General features: G+C 43.0%; 1 protein-coding gene across 8 annotated transcripts in view; it reads right to left on the bottom strand.

The window, feature by feature from the left end:
• LOC138151226 (membrane cofactor protein-like) overlaps positions 1–5,831 on the bottom strand; it is a 51,125-nt gene extending 45,294 nt beyond the window's left edge. For 4 of the 8 annotated variants that reach the window (XR_011165767.1, XM_069074744.1, XM_069074747.1 and 1 more), the window contains exons 1-2: positions 5,424–5,831; positions 3,686–3,874 (exon numbers count right to left, since the gene is read on the bottom strand). Coding sequence is in view for 7 of the 8 variants with exons in the window: in XM_069074744.1 (XP_068930845.1) it covers positions 3,686–3,874; positions 5,424–5,511 (277 nt within the window). In the remaining variant the exon portion in view is untranslated. The remainder of the gene's footprint in view (positions 1–3,685; positions 3,875–5,423) is intronic. The other 4 variants (XM_069074742.1, XM_069074743.1, XM_069074746.1 and 1 more) reach the window with 2 other exon arrangements.
• Between the last annotated feature and the right edge of the window lie 8,249 nt (positions 5,832–14,080).

The following is a 14,080-nucleotide window of genomic DNA, read 5'->3' as shown; positions in this document are numbered from 1 at the left end:
AAGGCTGGGCAACTAGAGTTAAGCCCAAGGTCACACTGCTAGTTTTGTGTTGAGTGTCTGAGGACGGATTTGAACTCAGGTCCTCCTGACTCCAGGGCCAGTGCTCTATTCACTGTGCCACCTAGCTGCCCCTAAAATTAATTATTTTTAAAAAAGGATTATAGAGACCCTATAGAGAATAGCTATTTTATACCCCATTCTAACAAGAGAGAATTGGTGAAGTAAAAATGCAAGCAACATGATATAACTACTCATCTTTAGAATTCATGATGAAGAAAGCCAGGAAAGCTAGAATGTCTGGCATACACCCTAGAATTTAGGAGAACAGATTTCTCCCTCAGAGAAAGGAAAGGTAGCATTTTATGGCCTAAAAATTCTATAGAGAAAGTTATCCCAGAAAGAATAAAAAGCTCAAGAGGAAATTCTAAAATTAGAGAAATAATTCAGTTGTGGAAAAAAGAGGGAGTTGTCTAAACAATGATGTGGCTATCCATGGAACCCAACTATTCATTAATTTGGATTTTTTTTTTTTTAAAGCAATCGGGGTTAAGCAACTTGCTCAAGGTTACATGGCCAGTTATTTCTGGGTGTGGTGCTAAGTATCTGAGCCTGGATTTGATCCCCAGGTTATCCCAACACTGGAGCCAGTGCTCTTACTTGCTGAGCCACCTGGCCGCCCCTAAGCAACTGGGGTTAAGTAACTTGCTCAAGTTTATGCGGCCAGGTGTTTCTGGGTGGGTGCTAAGTGTCTGAGCCCGGATTCGATCCCCAGGTCATCCCGACACTGGAGCCAGTGCTCTTACTTGCTGTGCTACCTGGCTGCCCCATTTGGATTTTTTTTTTAAAATATGTTCAACAATGACAACGAAAACAGCACTAAAAGACAGTGCAAAACAAGATGAAAAGATGGAAAACAGATTTTATGGACTGCATTACTACCAGAACCAAAGAGGAGTCACTAATAGCCTGATGTCAACTTGGAAGGAAGTCACCAGTAAAACATCCCAGGGATCACTCTAGCTTAATATTTTAATCAACAAAATGCTTATCAAAGGTACAAATGACACGAAGTTTAGAAGAGGGACGGCTAACACAATGAACAAATTCAGGATCCAAAAAAATCCTGAATGACTAAACTGCTGGGCTAAATCTAATAAGATGTTCCCTGTTAAATTTAAATTCCCATACTTGCTTCCAAAAAATATACTTCTCAATTATAAATGTCAGAGAGGATGAGGCAAAAACAAGTTGTGGTATATGATTGTAATGGAATACTATTGTACTATAAGAAATGAGGAGCAGATGGACTTTATAATAACCTGGAGAGAGAGACTTATATAAACTGATGCTGAGTGAGAAGAGCAGAACCAGGAGAAATTTGTGCACAATCACAGACACAAACAATGTATGTGTAACGACTTTGATAGACTGGGCTCCTCTTAGCAAGGCAAGGCTATGAGACAACTCCAAAAGACCCAGGATGGAAGATGTCTACATCCAGAGAAAGAACTACAGAGTCTGAATGTAAACTGAAGCAAACTGCTTGCTCTCTTTTTTGCTTTGTTTTGTTTCCTCTTTATCATTGTTCACTCCATTGCTTATAATCCTTCTTTACAACCTGACAAATGTTTAATGTGAAGGTATTTGTAGAACCTATATTTGATTGCATGCCACCATGGTGGGGAAAGGGGGAGAAAATTTAAAACTCAAGGGATTGTGGAACTTTAATGGTGAAAACTAAAAGTAAATAAATTTAAAAATATATATATACTTCTCCAGTACATGACTGGAAAGGCAAGCTTAGAGTAAAAGTTTGTTTGAAAAAGACTGGAGGTCTTAGCAGACCGACAGCTCAATAAATCAATAGTATAGAATGGTAATGTGATGGAGCCCAGGACTGCATTAGAGACTTCAGACCACACATGAATAAATTTGTATAGTTCAGGGTACCACCTTTTAGAAAGAATCATCGGAATGTAGATTCGGAGGTAGAAGGAAGCACAGAAGAAATTGAGAGAGAACATACAGCGAAGGGTGGCCAGGATTGTGAAGGGCAATGAAATTATGCCATATCAGAACAAATGGAAAGAACCAAGAATTTTTAGTTTGACAATGTGAAGATTAAGACTAGGAAATAGGATCACTGTCTTCAAGTTTTTAAAGAGCTTAGACTTGCTCTCCTTGGTTTCAGCAGATAAAACTTGGGGCAACAGGACACAAGTTACAGGGAAGCAGATTTGGGTTTGATATATGGAAAATTTTCCTAATAATCAGAACTATCAAAAGTGAAATAGGGTATCTCTGGCAATACTGAGTCACTCTACTCCCATCCCAATGCAGATCTTTAAACAAAGGCTGGATTACTACTTACAAATTACATTTAGAAGAAATTCTTATTCAAGGATGGTTTGGATTATGGACTATACGTTCTCTTCTAATTCGGATTCTGTGATTCTGTAATTTGATCCTTCTAACCTAGTGTGGGCTTTGAAATCAGACAACTAACAAACTTAGAACTGTGTAAAACAGAATAGCCTATGGAGGAAAGGGTCAATCCTAAAGTACATGAACCACTACCGTAGAGACTTCAAAACATCTATTTTCCCCTCTTAAGAGGTCTATGTTTGCTTACTTTGGGGTTCTTTGCTATATTACAACTCATGCAGGCTGCTTTTTAAGTGACTTTACATATATGAAGTATAAGTCAGAAAACATCTTACTGAATGTGAATACTCTCTCCAACAATGGAGATTATTACACATCTACATACCCTCTTAATCCTGTTCAACTCTTGTCTATGTCTTCCTATAAAATCTTTAATTGAGTGGAATTGGTTATCAAAAGTACTTCATTCTTGGAGGGAAAAAAGACCAATGGAATGCGATAAAGTTCACAGAAACAGAACTGACATATATTCAAATGTATATATGTTTGATATAATTTGTGGAAAATAAAAACTAGGTTAAGGATCATTTTAAAAATATTTTTTTGGAAAACAGACAGCAATATGACAAAAACAAAGACTGAGTCTCAACTCATACCATAAAAAATTGCATCTGTATTACTAAAGGGCAATACTCAGTTCACTTTGCATAATCAAAGGACAATTTATAAGTGTCTGTCAGTAACAACCTTAAAAAAATTCAACCTCACTAGAGATCAAAGAAATACAAAAAAATTTTTTTTTAAAGCAATCAGGGTTAAGTAACTTGCTCAAGGTTACACGGCCAGTTATTTCTGGGTGTGGTGCTAAGTATCTGAGCCCAGATTAAGAAATACAAATTTAACAATTTAAGGTACTACTATATAGCTTTCAAACTGGTCCTATAAAGGGGGAAAAATATAACAAACACTGATAACTGACAAAGAACAGGAAATAGAAGGAAAAAGGAATAAGCTGTTAAAGTGTTAAAATTCACAAGATTACAGATTTAGAGCTGGAAGGACCCTCCACTAAGCCTAATCTCTTCATTTTACAGATGAGGAAAATGTGGCACAGAAAGTTTACCTAACTGCCCAGGGCCACATGACCAGTAACCCTCTGAGGCAGAATATGGACTCAAATTTTAAGATCAGTGTCCTATCTAATCTACCAGGCCACACTGCTTCTGTCCAGTCTGTTAAATACTTAGTTTTTAACAAGCAAATCATTTACTTTAAATACAAACCTAAATTAACAACTTACGATCACAAAATTGTGGAATTTCTGACCATTCCACACCCTGGCAAGTAATTGAGTCTGATTTTCCAGGCAGTTTAACATAACCAGTATCACATTTGTAAGTTATGGTGGTTCCTTCACCAAAGGTTTTAGAAGCATCATAGTTTTCTTCTGGATGAGCATGAGGAATTGCTGGCAGAGTACTACAATCACCTAAAAAAAAGTGATTAAATATTACAAACCATACACAATTCCAGTGAGAAGGGAGACTTATTCATTAAAAGAATCTTAACTATCTTTCTAAGAATAATCCAGTCTCAGACATTTACTAGCTGTACAACCCTGGGCAGGTCACTTGTTTGCCTCAGTTCCCTCAAGTAGAAAAGGAAGATGATATTAGAGCAGGGTAATTGGTAGGGTTTACTGTGAAGCATCAAAGAGATAATATTTTAAAGTGCTTAGCACAGTGCCTAGCACATAGCAGGTTTATATAAATGCTGATTCCTTTCCCCTCTTTTTACCGTGATACCAGGTTTCTTCTCACCCCTGGCATAATTCAGGAAACAAGGTCTGACATGAATTGGGGCACATCACAGTCAAAGCCTAAGTTTGTTTTGGGGAGGCAAAATGTTAATCAAAGATTTGATTTCAGAACCTCATTCACAAGTCTCTAGTTACTTTCCTAGTCTTATTTCAACAGAAACAGCTCCAAGATCTGGGCTTTCAGTTGCTCTGAGAAAGTATGAATTATCACTATAAAACAAACGTGGAGTCCTGAGTAGAGCCCTGACTCACCAATGAAATGATGATTTCCAAATAGTTTTAGGAAGGAACTACACAAACGGAATGGCTGCCAACTGTGAATACCTTTTTTGTCCCTCTTTTTGATTCAGTTAACTTCACAAAGGGCTGATTCTTAAGTTATAACTTATTTTAAAAAAACACCTAATTCTATATTAATTTGTATGGCAACTTAGGAGCCACGAAAGATCATCAGTGGGACAAATGCTCAAAAGCCCTTCGGGGAAAGTATCAGGATCGGTGCTACTCTACAAACATGTGTCTGACAGCAGCCCCTAAATCAGCCCCCTGATACCGGTCACCCTAAGTCAACTTTCTAAGGCAACTTAAATCGACGATACCTAACCCACCCAAGCACTCTCTCTAGTGGGACAAAAACGCCACCGCCTTGTGTGTATGTGTATGTGTATGTAAGCGTGTGTGTATACATATATATATATATAAAACTTTCCACTGTGGCTAAAGCAGTCACGTGGCGAAACCATTTCGGTCATTCTAAATAAATAAATAAATGCAGCAGAAACGAAACAGCCCGGGGTGCAGGGGCGGCCCGAAGTCGCCCCCCGCCCCCGCAGGCCGGTCTCCCCAGGTGCCAGCGCCACCGTTCCCGGTCCTCCCGACACCGAGTCTGCCAGACCCAGACCGCTATCGCTTTTATCTCATCTCCTGCCAGCAGCCAGCGCCTGGCACACAGCAAGGGCTCAATAAGGGCTCGATTAATGGTCATGACTCGGATTCCGTTTCCATAGGTCTAGAGCCGAGGTGTACGCATCGCGGCAAGCGATCAGAGTCCTCGAGCGCGGACCCCCACGAAGGCTCGTCCACGTCCCGGGGGTTCCAGGGGAACGCAGAGCGGCTCAGCCCCACCCCCCATCCCGCCGGGGCAGGGCGCGGGACCCGCGGGGGGATTCCGCACCCCTCGGCCCCTCTCCCTCCTGTCCCCCCGGCGCCCCCTTCTCACCGCTGGCCCGCGGCAGTCCGAGCAACGCCAGCGCCCCGAGGAGCCCCACGGAGCGGAGCCAGGCCCCACGGCGGGGACACGCCCCCATGGCTGCGGCGTGCGGCGGACTCCGGCTCCTCGGACCGGCGCTCCTGGGAGGCGCGTGCGTAGGCCGGAGCGTCGCCGGCGGCTGCTCTGCTCTGCTCCGCTGGGCTGACCCACGCCGAGGCGACTCCTATCTGCGTTTAACTGGTGGGGCCAGGCGCTGGCTCTGGGTGGGAGCCGCTCCCGAAAAGTCGGCGATTAGCTCGGGCGGGTCCCAGTGAGGGGAGCTCTTTCGGCAGAAGGCGACCCCGCCCTAGCGCTGACCGTAAACGGCGCTCCGCCCTCGGGGGAACTGTGGGGAAAGGGGAAGGGAACCGGAAGTGGCGGGAGGCCTGGGGAGAGCCTCTTCCGCTAAGTGTCGGAGAGCTGCGGCCGAGCTTTGTGCGAGCTTCCCCAGCCCGCTCCTCCCTCCCGCCTGGGACGGGCGGAGACGTGTGCGGCTGCGTGGACCCCGTGGGGCGCCGTGGGCTTCCTCCTAATTTCTCTCACATGCTTTCCCCCTCGCTGCCCCTCCTTTCCGTCGCTCCAGTTCCCTGCCCAAAATACAAAAACACAATAGGAAAGTGAGTTAGGATTCCCGAGGGCCTGCCCCGGGGTAGAGCCGTGTGTGCCACCAGGAAGACGGGAGCCCCTGTGGCCTGTCTCCCTTGGGTGGGCCTTGAGATGATTATAGCCGACGCCTAATTAGAATCACCCGGCCTGTCAGCGTTAATTTAGTGCCTGCTGTGTGCCCGGAACTGTGCTAAGCCCCGGGGATGGAGCAGAAGACAGTCCCAGAGGAGCTCAAGGTGTAACGGAGAAGATCGTTGTACAAATGAGGATAACTGGGGAATGGTTAAGGGCGGGAAGGCACCAAAAATAACGGGGCTCGGGAAGGTGGGCATTAGTTGGGACTTGAAGGAAACAAGGCCTGGAGCACCGGGGTAGAGCGGCCTCAGTTTGGGAAGCTGCAAGGGTGGCCAGCCAGAGCATGTGGCCAGGTGGTGTCCGGCATTCCTTCTCCCAGAGGACCCTGGCATCAGGGAGATGATGGCAGGACTTGCAAGTGACTTGGATTTAAGTGAGGCAGGGCTGTGCGAGGGCACCAGCCACACTTTCTCCTTCAGACCATCTGGGTCCACTGGCCAGAGAACAAGAAGGATGACTTGAGATGGCCCAGGATTCAGTGGGAGACCCTTCTAGGCCAATGTCTTTTCAGGTACTCACTTAGAGTGAGGAAATGCCCATTCTGTCAATAGGCCTCTTTAAGAGGTTAATCTAGGAGTGGCCCCTTTAATCCAAAAAGAAAAAAAAAATCAAACTGGGAAAGGAAGACCCTCAGGGTTCCTGACCTAAAAAGAAACAGTTACTGTTTAGTATTTTTGTAAATGTGGTCAGGTATAAGGCCTGTGAAGACTGGAAAGGAGTAGGGTAAAGGGTAAAGGTAAAGGAGGAATTAGGATAGAAAGGACTTTACCAGAGAATTCTGTACTTGATTCTGGAGGTTATAGCCCCTAGAGTTTAGTAAATAGGAGGTAATACCAGGTAGGATAATCCATGCTTTAGAAAAATCACTTTGGCTGCTGAATGGAGGGTAGATTGGAGTGGACGGAGTTCTGAGGCACAAGTAGAGCCACCAGCAAATCATTTCAATTTTCAAGCTTGAGCTGATGATGGCCAGCACCAAAGTGATAGCTGTGTCAGAGAAAGGGCATATTTGAGAGATATTACAAAGGTGAAATGATTAGGCCTTGGCAACAGATTAGATAGGGACAGTGAAGTGTAATGAGGAGTTGGGGATCACAGTAGGTTTCTGGACTGGGAGATGGGAGGATGGTGCTGCCTTTGATAGTAACAGGGAAGTTTGGACAGGGGGAGGGGAAGGATTTATTTTTGGACGTGCTGAGTTTAAGATGTCTTCAAGATATCTAGTTTGAGATGGCCTATAGACAGTTGGAGATGCAAGAGGGGAGGTCAACAGATTTGAAAGACATCTGCACAGAAATGAAAACTGAATCCATGGGAGTTGATGACATCATCAAGTGAAGTAGTATGGAGGGAGAAGAGAAAGCCCAAGATAGAGTCCCATGGGACACCAAAGGTTACAGGATGTGACCTGGATGAGGATCCAGCAAAGGGGACTAAGAAGGACCAATTTGATAAATAGGAAAACCTGGAGAGAGTGATGTCCCCAGAATCTAAAGAAGATATCAAGGAAAAGAGGGTGTTCCATAGTGTCAGAGAGCAGAGAGATCAAGAAGAATGAAGATTGAGAAAAGGCCATTGGATTTTAATATTAAGGGATCATTGGTCATTTTGAAGGGAACAGTTTTGGTGGCATGGTGAGGTTGTAAATCAGATTGTAAGGGATCAAGAAGAGAGTGAGAGGAGAGGAAGATGAGGCACCTATTGTAGACAGAGCCTTCTCAAGGAGTTTAGCCACAAAGGGCAGAAGAAATATAGGATGATAGTGGGCATGGAAGAATCAAGAGAGTGGTGTTTTTTTTTTAGACTAGAGGAGACATGGACAAATTTGTAACCATTAGGGAAGGAGCCAGTAGACAGGGAAAGGTTGAAGTTAAGTGATAGGGAGACAGGATGGAATAGGATTCCTTGTGCAGATGAAAGTGTGAGCCTTGGTAGGGGGTGAGGCCATCTCTTCATGTGAAATGGGTGAAGGAGGAGAGAGTTGCAGAAAGTATCTGAGTGATATGAGGAAAAAAGAGCTCACAGTGAATGACCTCAGGTTTTTTCCTGTAAAATGAGGCAAGATTCTCAGCTGAGAAGGTGGTGAGAGGGAGAACCATGAAAAGTTTGAGAAGGGATGAAAAACTTTGCAACAGTCACTGTGGAGAGTGAGTTGATAAAAAAGGTAAAGTTTGATTGCCTAGCAGCAATGGTTGTGTAACAGAGATTTGTAGTGGACCCACTCAGAATGGTTGTGTGATTTTTTTCACTTTCATCTAGCAGCAGATATGTAGGAGTGAAGGAACTAAAGGGCAGGGAGAGGTGGGGAGGGGACAGTGATCCAAGGCTTGGCTAGGTACATTAGGTGATATAAAGGTGCCAGGGACTCAAGAGAAGAGGACAATGTAGAGTTGAACTGGTTTACCAAGGGATAAAGACAGGGAAAAGACGGGGTGGTAACCTGGAAGAGAACTGAGGGGGTGATGGGATTGGAGTCTGTGGAGGAAGAGTAGGGTTTGGTAAGAAAAGGCAGGAGAGGTGGATAGCTAATAGATTATGGTCAAATAAGAGAATTTCGGAATTATAGAGTTGTTAATTGGAATTATTCAAAATAATTATCCTTATGGAGGTGGTGCATTTGTGGCAAAAATCAAGTATATAGCCATCTTTGTGTGTGTCTAAGGTAGAAGAGCAGCCATGGGAAGTGAGTAGGTTGAAGAACTGAATGGTTAGGGTATACCTCAAAACTGTCTCCTTTGATTCTCACAACTACCCTGTTTGGTTAGGTACTACAGGTGTTTTTGTCCTCATTTCAGTGTAACATACTGCCTCTCCTTAATTTTTTTACATTGATAAAGCTTTGACGTTTGCATGTTATCTCATTTGTTCCTGCTAGACCTGCTAGGTAGGTATGACAAGTACTCTGACTCATATTTTACAGTTGAGGAAGTCAGAGGGCTGGCCCTTGGAGCTGGCGGCTGACACATATTAAAAGTGTGACCTTGGGCTAATCAGTTAGCCTTTCAGTGTCTCCCGGCTGCTTTGTGACCTTTGTAGGTGATCAACTGATTTTATTTTGTACATATTTTGCATTTACTTATCTGATTGATTGTGTAGGGTCACAAAGAGGGAAATATTTCCCCAGGGTACTCAGTCAGCAAGTATCTATTAAGTTCTTACTATGGTCCACAGGCATCTAACTAGAAATAAAAAAAAAGTAAAACCAACCCCTGCCCTCATAGAACATGCATCCTAAAAAGGGAGACAACATGTTGGAATCATTAGGTCCATATAAAATATATTTAGAATAATCTAGGAGGAGAAGATGGATTTGGAGGGAGGAAGACCACCAGGAAAGTCCTACAGAAAGTAGGCTTGAGACTGTCTTGAAGTCAAGGGAACTAAGAAGCTGAGGTAAGGGCACAGAGCATTTGAAGTCTAGGCCACAGACAGTGAAAAAACATCAAGTTGGAAGATGAGTACTGTATTCAGGGAACTGACAGGCAAGTGTAATGAGATCATAGAATGCCTGGAGGAGAACAAGGTATAAAAAGACTAGAAAGGTAGAATTATGAAGAGCTTTGAATGCCAAAAGACTTTATATTTGATCCTGGGGGTAATAAGGTCCATAGGATCTTACTGAGCAGGGGTGTAACATGGTCCGATGTATAATTTAGAATAATGACCTTGGCAGCTTTGTGGAATGGAGAGACTTAAGGCAGAGATACCTATTCAAATGTAAGCAAACTCCTTGTGATCAAGGACTGCTTCATTTTTATCTCTGTATCACTAGGGCTCTAGAATGTCACCTTCTCCAAAGACTCAAAAATGAGCATTGCACACACCATTGGAATGGTGGATATAGATAAACTATAACATATAATCAGCAAGGAATTCCAAAAAAGCAGGAGCAAAGGACATCATCAAAGAAATATGTGACAGAGAAGATAGGGTGGTTATATGGGGAGAGCAAGATGCCAGGTGTACATCCAGATAACTCCATTCATAAACTGAGGATGTCACAAATGTCTAAGAGGACCTTTGGCACGTTGGGTGGGCTCCCTGTGTTGAACCTGTTGGGTGATATGGACCAGGATCTCACAGGATGGAAAGATGTGGATGAGTTTCAATTGCATTATTGGAGTGAACTCACAAAATAATTGAAATCACAGATACATTTGAGGGACCCTAGTAGGTCCTTAATAAATGATTGTTGAATTAATTTCCATCAGCAGAGTGAGTGTCCACATTAGGAGTTCCTGATAATATTGAAATCATACATTTCCACCAAAATTTTTAAAACAAACCCAGTTTCAACAAGGTTAGCAACTGGTTGAAGGTTTTGTTTTTTAATACTGGTAAATGACAAAGGTAGGACTCAAGGCCAGGCTTTGGTAAGTCTCCAACCTCCAAAGGAGATAGATGTGGGTAATACCTTTGGAGTCAGAAGACCCAGATTCAAATTCTGCCTCTGACAATACTTCTGTGACTTCTTGTCACAGTCATGTCATGTCATCCCTCTGGGCCATCTGTAAAAAACTGATAAAAGACTTGAATTTAATCATTAGAGCTTTGGAGCATGCAGTTTCATTATAGCGACAGAGTCAGAAGCTCAATTTCAAGAAATTGAGAGAAGTGTGAGGAAAGGGAGTAAAGTCAAAGTCTAGATGGCTATTTCTAGGAATTTAGCAGTGAGAGGGAAAGATGAAGGACAATGACTTGAAGAGGTGACATGGTTAAATGATTTTTAAGGATAGGGACGACCTGAACATATTGTATGGAAGGATATGATCAAGGTCCATAGTGAAGGGTTAGCCTTGGCAAGAAGCACCAACCAGTGTTGGCCAGAGCATTGGCCACCAGTTTTGAACAGCTTATGTGCAAGGGGTTAAGGGATTAAAGGCAGTGACTATTTAAACTTGATTATAGGACTAAGAATGTGTAAAGGGGAAAGTGAGGCAAGAGCAAAGGTGATGAACTCAGACAAGAGGGAGGGATGGAAGGACTGGAGATTATAGTGAAGATCAGGTAAGGGTTTAGAAGGAATAAGGCACAGGGAGAGATGGAAGAATAGGAGATTTTGATTAGAGACAGAAATTTCATCGTTCAGCGTCATCAGGGTTGATCAGTATTCTGTGATGGGGAGGGCTAAGGTACTAACCACTTCTGTGGGGAGAATGGAGATGGAGCTTATGGGAGTTGAGATAGATGAACTTCAGTTCAATGCCACGGGATTTAAAGGGACATTAACATGACTATTGAAGTTCCCACATTTGAAGACAGATTGTAGTGGAGATGGAAGATTATGAACCTGGAAGAATTCTTAAGAAGAATTGAAAGCAAACTAGAGCCATGTAGATGGCAGCAACAAAATTTGAACTGGTTGATATTGACTGATAAAATAAACATCAAAGGAGAGAAGGTGTATCAGCAATGCCATATTCACAATGCCTATGGAGATTACAGATATGCTGATATAATTATCCATCACAAAATACATCATGCTTGCCATATGGGGGAATAAACTAGAAAATTTATTAAGATACCAAAAGACTGAGACCCAAAACCAGAAAGTGAAAGCCATCAGAGTAGTTATGACATTGGCACAGGTAGATAAAGTAGAAAGCACTCACATTTTCAAGCCTTTAAAACAGAACAGGCTACCTCAGGCAAAGGTCCTCCTCTCCCCACTCACAGCAACCACCCAGCGTCCTGGGAAGCATGCTCCCAGCAGCTCCGGCCCCTGGCAGTCCTCAGCAGGAGTCCTTAGCAGAAATTCTGGCTAACTCAAAAAGGGCTTTGTGCTGCCGCTGCCTCTGCTGCTGCTGCCGCCGTCGCCACCACCTCCAGCCACCGCAGGAACTCTAGTTTGGCTTCCGCTTCCTCTTGCTCTGCCCCTTCCTGCTACGTCAGCAAGTCCAATGGGGCATGGAAGATCTTTAAATCCCATAACCCTTACATTCGGCCCCAAGATCTTTCATGTCCCTTACTTGGCAAAAATACAGTAGGAATAACTGGTGTCAACAAAATTTCACAACAATATAACAAGAATAGCACACAATAAACACAGAAAACCATATTTTAGGGTGGGGCTTGAGCACAAGCTCCCCATCATTCCCCCCACCCCGAACAAATGGGGCCCCAAAATCTTGTGGTAAGGGATGAATATCTCTTCTTCTATGGCTACTTGCTGCTGAAATCGGATGTAGAGCTGTCCCTGTCCTAAGGGGTCCCATTTGAGAGGTCAGTTCTTAATATGCTTGATGCCAGGTCCAAGGGTGACACATCACAGTTGCAGACAGGGGGTGACATCCAGCTTAAGCTATCAGGCATCTACAGATGGAGGGTACCTAGCCTGTGGAAACAAATCTAACAAACAAGGTGAACAAACAAAAAATCAAGAAGAAGCAAAGAGACAATAACCAGACTATTGTAGCCTCACTCACGGTAGAATAAATGACTTAAGGGTACAATTTTGTAATCATCTTCTCCAGAATAAACAATAGTTACAGTGTTATCCCTCCCATATGCTATAATCTCTGCAGCCTTTGGAACATCATCTGGCTTCCGTTTTACCCATACTTTAGCTCCTGATTTTATTCTATCAGTAGAACCAAATCCTTCAGTTCCTGTGACAGTTATTTTGGAAGGAGGGTCAGTTTTTACAAGTGGCATAGTTTTACAAGGAACGATAATCACTTGAACTATCCTATCATTCTTGTGAATCTGTATGGGCCCTTCACCTAAATTCTGGAATGTTACAACAGTTTCTCCTTGATAATTAGAATGTATTACTCCAGCCAATACATGTATTCCTTGAGCTGCTAATCCTGATTTGGGTAAAAGTCCAAAGTGATTTTTAGGGATTCTTATGCATATCCCAGTGGAGATTTTTCTTATTTCTTTTCTGTCCAACCAAAAGTCCTCTAAACAATGTAAATCATATCCCACCGGACCAGGTGGTCCTGGGTACGGTGCTGGGACATCTGGCCTCAAGGTCCAATACTCAATATTTAGGATCTTGTGTGTTTGTTGTTTTCTAATTTGCAGATTGGGGGTCATCATTCTGGCTAGAGGTGTACTTCCTCCCAATGGTCTATTATTCAAATTACGCAAAGCCATGAACAAATTATCCTTCCAATGTTGATATGAATTATTGGAACTTAACTTCCTCAACTGTTCTTTCAGTAATCCATTCATTCTTTCAACTAACCCAGATGCTTCTGGATAATATGGAATATGATATATCCATTCTATATTGTTTAGTATACAATACTTCTTCATTTCATTGCCTTTGAAATGTGACCCATTGTCACTTTGAATCTGCATTGGGGTTCCATAATATAGACTTATGACATCTAGAGTTTTACAAGTGTTTTTCTGGGTTGCATTCTTATAAGGACAAGCTACTAGTACACCTGAATAGGTGTCAACACAAGTACATATAAATCTGCATCCTTTATCCAGTGGTAGTGGACCAATATAATCTATTTGCCAGATTTGGGCTGGGACTTTTCCTCTTGCTATCTCTCCAGTTACTACCCGAGGAACAGTTCACTTCTTTCCCAATTGACATATATGACATTCTTCTGCTATCTGTTTTAACAGTGAATGAGAGATACTAATACCTCGATCTTGTGCCCACTGGTGTGTGGCCTGGACCCCCAAATGGCCTGCCCCATTTTGCTAATACCGGATCATCAGTTGTTGTCAAAGTAGGGACAATATGTTCAGTAGCAATCTTTGCCAGTCGATCAGCATGAGCATTGTACTCACGTTCTGGTGTGGTGGGGGCCACGTGAGCATCTACAAGAAAAACTGACAAGTCAGTGACCAAAGACATGTTCCAGATATCTTCCCATAATTCTTTGCCCCAGACTTGTTTACCATAGATTTCCCAATTTTCA

This window comes from Petaurus breviceps, unplaced genomic scaffold (genome assembly GCF_028583685.1).
Source record: "Petaurus breviceps papuanus isolate PSGF00001 unplaced genomic scaffold, PetGlider_PUasm1.0 90895, whole genome shotgun sequence".
NCBI classification, from domain to species: Eukaryota; Metazoa; Chordata; class Mammalia; order Diprotodontia; family Petauridae; genus Petaurus; species Petaurus breviceps.
This window is presented reverse-complemented; position numbering and strand designations above follow the sequence as displayed.